Here is a 7,707-nt window from a genome sequence, read left to right as displayed (position 1 = left end):
CCAAAAATATCCTATCCAAACATAAGCCAAGTTACAACCTAAAAGTCCTCAAATGTGTGTTTTGATTTCTTTGATGAGTTATATTATAACATGATCAAACTAAGCATAAACGATTCTGCATGTTGATTGAGAGATGACCTTATCCATTGAGTGAGCCAAAGTGAGATGAGAGACAGGTTAAGTACTCGTCAAAGTTTGAGGACGTTTTCTAAAATTATCGGATAGAAGTTGAAAGCTAGAATGATGGTCAGGTAAAGAAAAAAAATTGGCGATGTTCAATTGTTATTGTGCAACTTGTTTTCTGTTGAAATGTGCAGTTGCAGGCGAGTTACTTGAGGACAAGCAACAATTCAAATTTGGGGTTGTGATGACACTTCGTCATTGCATGAATTTTTTAGTCAAAGAATCAGATCAAAACAAGTGAAAGATGAGCTAAAATAAAGAAGAAATACAAAAGATTGAGGAAAAATAGTTAAGTGTGAAGAAATTGGACTTAGTGAAAATCTAGGTGAAAAGGGGAGCAAAAGCGTGCATCCACTGGAATAATCACGCGCAGCATCGCGCGCGCGATAAGTGACATAAAGGCTGCATCGCACACGATGCATGTCGTCATGCGCACTATAGCTCCTCTTATGGGCTTTTTTTAACGCGCCTAATCCATTTTGAGCTCTTTTTAAGGGGAAATTATGCACTTTTGCAAGGGTTATGAAAATTGGCACTGTAAGTACGATTTTTACAACATCATGGGTGATTTGGATAGCATTTGAAGCCATTTGAGGTCAATCCTTCAAGGAAAATTATATATTATTCTTCTTTATTAATTTGGTATTGTAATATGAATTATGAGTAGTTAAACTTCTCTAGGTTAGGTTGTGTGTGATGAACCTTTTTCAATATTGTTGGGCAATATGTTGATTTGACTTTGTATGAATCCTTTGATTTATAATCTTATTCAATTGCTTATTGTTCTTAATGTTTTTATGTGAGATACTCTTTTAAATTGATTTTGGGTGCATAGGGAATACTAACAATTATCTATGTGTTGGACATAGGCCAATTGTTGTACTTACATTGGTTGAATAAGAATAGGAGACCTTGAGGGATTGTAGCGGTTTTGTTAATTCGTCATGGGATTATGGTGATGAGACCATTCATGTGAGGCATCAAACATAAACAATAGATAAATAGGGGATTTGATACACAACTTGACCGCTTTTGTAATTTTGTTTAAAGACATTTACTTTTCGCATTGCAAACTCACCCCCCCCCCCCCCCCTCCTTTTTACTATTTTCTACAGATTTCACAAAATTTGTCTTGTTCAAAGGCAGCCCCTATGGATTCAATCTTAATTATTACTTCGACATTATCGGTACACTTGTCGATAAGTCATCAACCCCCTCAACCTAACAACATAGATGAACTTGTCTTTGATACCTTCATGGAAAACATCAGAAATAATGAACCTTCAACCCCTAGTTCCTCTGACTAAATCATAGACATCTCATTTGATACTGAGATAGAACATCAACCTCAACCTATCACTGACCCTGAAGAGATTGATGATCTAGTTAGGGTTTAGGGTTTATGCTTTATTTATGTATCTTTATCTTTCTAAATGAAATGAAGTTTCTTTTGTCGTTATTTATTATCTTTATTCTTTTATATTTTTTATTGATGATAAAGGGGATAAAAGTGGACACGATTTTGATATACTTGTTAAGCTAACCAAGACCTTGTAGAATTTAACCATGACTTCATAGTTAGCCAAATTCCAATTAGGCCTTGATATAAGAACTTCTAATCAAGTTCTGATACTCTGTCACAAGACACATTCATGATAACCAGACATTCAAGTAAGCCTTATATCAACACTTTTATATTTTTTCATTTAAGGAAGTTATTTTTTTTCATGTTAATTAAAAATTTTATGTGATTAAACCAAATAAAAATTATTTATCAAAATTCATGATTTTAGACTCTTAGAGAATAATTTTGTACCATAATGGTTTTGTTTAGTGTTTTGGGCAACAAATTTATTTCTTACTCTCAAATATTGAAAAGGCTCTTGAATCAAATACTTACACCCATATAATGGGAAAAGAATCACTTTATTAATGTGAGAAATCAAAGATATAATCAATAAATTAATTATTACATCAATTGCTATATTATTCCCTAAAAAGAAATAAATAGAATTCCTCTAACATCTCTTGCTTCTGAAAATGTTGCCTCCACAAAAAATAAGCAGGATCATTGAAGACAATTTCGAAAAAAACGGATTCCCTGTTTGATAAAAAATTAATTAGTGGCAAAAAAAGTGATTACCTGCAATGCACAATAATCCTAGAGGATTAAAAAACAAATGATGAAAGATTACCTGCAATGCAAAAGTAATATCACCCTCATCTACTTTGGGCGTCACTCTTCTCAATTTATCATCCCGGGATTGTCCTAGTTTTATAAGGCCCTGTGGTATAATTTATGAAACATAATCAAAATTCATAATCAAATTATTTTAGATATCTCTGCCACTCCAATCATAAAAACTACAGAGTGTCTAATGGCAAAAACTATATAAAGAAATTCATAATCAAATTATTTTATATACCTGGTCATTTAACACTCGGCACATGTTTGAAAATTCCATGATTCCAGCTGGCGGAATTAGTGATGATTTGCATATCGCCGCATAAGATTTATATAACTGCATCATTGTTAGAGTTTTAGTAACCAATAGTTAAAATGAGTCGATCTATGAACAGTCACAGCTGATAGCATACCTCGCCAAGGATTGAGTCCTTCTTGGCTCCACGGAAATGTTTCATTGTAGAGCAGAGTATAATCTGCAAACAATGGAGGACTAGAAAATAAGTTTTTCTCATCTTAGAAAGTAAGTTGTGTATTTCTTCCATGTTTGTTTATTCATAGTTCAAGGTTACCTGTTGATGATGTGGCAGAGATTGTATTGTATCCACCACTGGTGATCTATATGTTTTAGACAAGGCAAGAGCCATATGATCAATCCTTACCTGCAATGAAATTTAAGGATATTAGGCCTATATTAGCTACAAAAGGGAGGATAATAACCATGTGAATTTGAAACTTAGAAGCATGATAAATGCAAAGTTGTACTCATTGATCACTGAGTTTTATCCTTGAACTGTTGTTAATTTGGAATTTGTGTAAATCAAACCGAGGGAATGTGGGCAATCATAGCAAAACTAGAAACAAATCCACAACTTACCATATCAAGTTCTTGTTTATTTACAACTTCCAGAGCTGTAGGAAGATTTTGTTCTGATGATGATTTCTCTTCTAAAGCATTCAAATTGGAAGCAGAGTCTCTAATTTCTGCTTCTAACATCTCAATTGCACTCCTGAAAAAATATTCAAAAAACTTTTATTTCATGGATATTGCTTAAGTTTAAGCATTCAGTTTATATGCAAATAATGGATTTCAAATGTAGGTGCTATGATTTATTCATAAACAGTAAATCATAAGGACACAAAAGACAGACCTGCATATGGAAAGAGCATTTCGCATATCTCCAGAAGCTGCAGCAACTTTCTGCAATGTGCATTGCTAATTAGACTCAATATTAATTAAAGAGTAGATAAAATATCCCTTTCGTGTGCTCCTTATTGTAACATTAAACTATTAATCAACATCATTTATAGGAAGTAATTTGGACAACGTTAAAATACACTTACCCTGGCACATAGTTCTAATGCTTGATGTTGGAAGACTGTGTAAGGAAGTTCCTGATGGCAAGACAAAAAACCATTAATAAAATACTTTAAAAAGGAAAAATATTATTTTGGGCTCCAAGATACTTTTGTTTTCAAGTAGAAAATGGCACAACTGTATTACTCAAAAGTTATAAAACAATAATCTTACATTTAACCTTTCTTTAAGAATCTTAAGGATCTGATCTTTTGTGTATGCTCGAAAAGTTACAACAGTGGGCTTGCCTGATACAGAAAAATGGAATAATTAAAAAGAGAACAATGTCCAATGAAGAGGGCAGCTTCAATCTTAGGGCCATTTGAGACACGGATACTAAAGTATTTGAAAATGAAGTGAAAGTTCTTCATATGACTGACTTGATTTACTTTACTCACAATTTAATGCAGTAAGCCTTGGAAGAAATCGATCTGCTAGGTCAATTGCATTAGCTACGCCTGTAAAAACAAGCATAATAAGTCATGATCATGAGGAGCTCAAACTGTTTTACAATCAAAATGATATGAAGAGATTAGAAACATTTCTTGTTTCATGAATTTACCTATCAGTATACATCTAGAAAATGGGAAAGTGGTAAGCATGAAAAGATCATGAAGCACAGCTCTGTCTTTGGTTATTAGATAATCTAATTCATCTGCTACTATCAATCTGTTACAATGGTGGCATATTGTTAGCATCCAATTTACAGAAACAACTGATATGAATTAATTGAAGAGAAAAAAAGCACTCTTGTTTGAATTAAAGCCATGGCGAGAATATGTTTTCTTACATCATGCTCTTTGTACATGATTTATGAGAATACATATTCTGAAGTTGCTGCAAGGGTGTTCCTGAAGCCTTCTTCCCAAGAGTTTTGTGTAATCCAAGTATCTACACAGATCATCAAATTGGTCAGTCAACTAAGTAACACAACATCCAATAAAATGTGTCTAGGCATTCCAAGTGCTTACCTTTGCAAAAATATCAGAAGTGTTTGACAGGGATGTACAATTTACAGATAAAACATCCGGCAGTGGCAATCCTGCCTGAAAATGAAATTGCATTAACAGAAGAAACAAAAATATTGTAATCATATCAATTTAAAAGATCAACTAGGAGTGCATTTCTTCTTCCAATTACATGGGATGGGATCATCAAATTACAAACTATAAACAAGTGTGTCATTCAAAGGGTATACCATCAGTACTAGTATTTGTAACTATCATATTCTAATCAAACAAAAATAAATAAACTAGAAAATAACCATCAACACCTTAGTCATAGATCCACAAACATTAGAGTTTAATCTAAATATGCACTTACCAAAGAGGGCCAATCGTATCAAATATTAGTATCAATCATGGAACATTGGCCCACAAATTTTCATCAAATTTCCAAACATTCAATTCATTTTAACTCACCCAAATCAACAAGTAGTGAAATAGATACACATACCTCTGTAGCCCAATTGAGCAAATTCACTTTCACTTTCACCATAGAGAGCGATTTTCCTGTTCCAGGACACCCACATATATAAAGACTCCCAGCCTTTTCATGCTCAACAGATCCTTTACAAAACCCTAACACCACATCTTGCTCCTCCTTACGACACACTATGGTAGACGGTGCAGTAGACAAGTGCAATACCTCCTTCACACTCCTCAATTGCTCTCCATCTATACAAGAAATAATTAACTAATAAATTAATTAATTAAATGACTAATTAATTGCTAAATTGATTAATTATAATCTTACCTTTGGGATTCCATTTGGATTTCACTGCTACTGTTTCACAGGACTCAATTTGATTCTCATCGGTGATGATTCTGCGAGCTACAGGCGGAACAGAATTGGGAGTTGCGGCGATGCAATGGCGGGGGGACTTCCGGCTGGGCGGAGAGGCGGCGGCCGGAGTAGGTGATGCATGAGATCTGAATCTGCGTTTGGAGGAAACTGAAGGCATTGTTGAATTCAGAAACTAAGACGGAAACGAAAATGAGAATCAGAGATTCGAAGTGATTCAGATTGAGATTGAGATTGAGATTGAGAATTGAGAATTGAAACTGAAGATTGGAAATAACGTTGAGGGTTTTGTAGTTTGCGTTGAGCGGGAATACATTGGCGCGGTGTTTTCGTTTTCCCGCCCCATGGTTTCATTTCGTTCGGAAAATGTTTTGGGTTGCAACGTTTGCTATTAAACAATTAATGGAAATAAATAAATTAAATTCTACATATTTCGTTGCGTCATTTTATTATTTAAAGAAAAATATAAAAAATGAATTTCGTTTTATAGATACGCGATGAATTTAGTATTTTTTATAATTTGTTCAGAAAATAAATTTATAAAGAAATCGCTTTAATTTTTTATTCAAATAATTTAAAGAATTGTGATTATTGCATTGCCTCGAGATGAATAGAAATGATTTAAATTCCTACTATAAGTATCTTTAGAAAGAAAAAAAACTCTGATTATAATTTCACAATAATTTTAGTGCACAGTAAGTAAAAAAAAATCTTTTTAGACTATAAAAAAAATTGTCAAAGTTATTATATGTATGATTGTTAAGTTATTGATCTTTGCTAGTTAATTGTTTTAAATAGAATTTAATGGATATGCATATAGTTTTACAATGTCAATTAATAAAAAATTAATAATTTAGAAAAATATATATTATTAGTTGATTGGTCATAGAAAGTTATTATACACCGTCTCGATGTACAATGAAAAAACAGTGTTTTAAAAATATAACTCAAGAAAAAATTTAAAAATATAACTTTTAGTCTATTTATTTAAACTTGTTCACTCGGTACATTTATTTTAAAATTATTAAATTTTATAATTCATTTATATATTTTTGAATTAAAAAAAATATGGTATATTTTAAATAAATTATATTTAATCTAATATTTTGAAATGATGAATAATAATAAAACTGTAAGAAAGTTTTTTAATTTCAATTACTTAATTATTTATTTTTAGAATTTAATTGATAATATGCAAATTATTAATTTATATGAATGGTTTATAACAATAATTCATATTTTACATATTTTAAAACATGACACATCACTATTTTTTAATAAAAGAAATTAGATATCAAAACTGAGTTATTTTAAAATGGAAGATTAAATTTGTAAGGCGGAGTGAAAATAAAATAATTAGAATTATTTCAACTATAATAATTACACCATTTTTATGTATTACTTTACCTTTTTGATTTTTTAAAATCAAATTCAAAAACGTATATATCATCTTTTTTCAATAACCAAATAATTATTATGGATTGTCCACTTGCTTTTGCTTAACAAGGCCGGTCCAACTTTAATGCCCTTAAAGTTAGGGTTTAGATCCTCAAAATTTTAAAGGCAAAAAAAAATTGGGGTGAATTCATAGATGCATCTTCAAAAAAAATTTGGCATGTTTCATGGCAAAAAATATTATTCTAAGTTTGTATTTTTTTTTATGACTTTAAAGTCATTTTAATTGGACTCACATTGTCATTATTTTATTCAAACATTAATAAATATGAATATTGTAGAACTAATGCGTTAATTTAAAAAATGTACAATCATATTACGAACATTATTCTCAAAGTATGGTAAAAAAATACAAAAACATCTCAACATACAAATAAAAGCATAACCTATTGTGTATGTCTAATCCTAACCCTTTATATCGTCCTTTGTCATCGGTAACCCAAGGCACTTTGTGTCTCAGTAAGAATGAAATGTGCTAGGGAAACCGCATCATCGTCACATCTCTCAAACAGCCCAGACTTTGTGTCATCATACATAATCTGCATAAGTTAAATGAGAAACTTACTCAAAAAAATGTTAAGGATGAATGAGTGGAGTTAATTAGGATTAAAATGTTTGAAGTAGAAGTAATGTTTATCCTTTAAGAAACTTGAAAATGGACTGGATGTATTTTGCTCACAAGCTCCAATGGTAACAAAAAATAGTTTCTGAAAATGAAAAAGGA

General features: G+C 31.5%; 1 protein-coding gene across 1 annotated transcript; it reads right to left on the bottom strand.

The window, feature by feature from the left end:
* Nucleotides 1–2,054: 2,054 nt before the first annotated feature.
* LOC127084592 (cell division control protein 6 homolog B) lies at nucleotides 2,055–5,903 on the bottom strand. The gene is made up of 15 exons (XM_051025074.1): nucleotides 5,481–5,903; nucleotides 5,181–5,401; nucleotides 4,697–4,771; nucleotides 4,516–4,616; nucleotides 4,288–4,394; nucleotides 4,124–4,183; nucleotides 3,900–3,973; nucleotides 3,713–3,763; nucleotides 3,520–3,569; nucleotides 3,246–3,378; nucleotides 2,941–3,030; nucleotides 2,782–2,844; nucleotides 2,610–2,705; nucleotides 2,379–2,468; nucleotides 2,055–2,284 (listed from the first exon to the last, which is right to left on the bottom strand). Exons 1-15 carry the CDS (start codon nucleotides 5,686–5,688, stop codon nucleotides 2,252–2,254), a joined length of 1,452 nt encoding a protein of 483 aa, XP_050881031.1. The 5' UTR covers nucleotides 5,689–5,903; the 3' UTR covers nucleotides 2,055–2,251.
* Between the last annotated feature and the right edge of the window lie 1,804 nt (nucleotides 5,904–7,707).

The sequence above is a fragment of the Lathyrus oleraceus genome, chromosome 5 (genome assembly GCF_024323335.1).
Source record: "Lathyrus oleraceus cultivar Zhongwan6 chromosome 5, CAAS_Psat_ZW6_1.0, whole genome shotgun sequence".
In the NCBI taxonomy this organism is placed as follows: Eukaryota; Viridiplantae; Streptophyta; class Magnoliopsida; order Fabales; family Fabaceae; genus Lathyrus; species Lathyrus oleraceus.
This window is presented reverse-complemented; position numbering and strand designations above follow the sequence as displayed.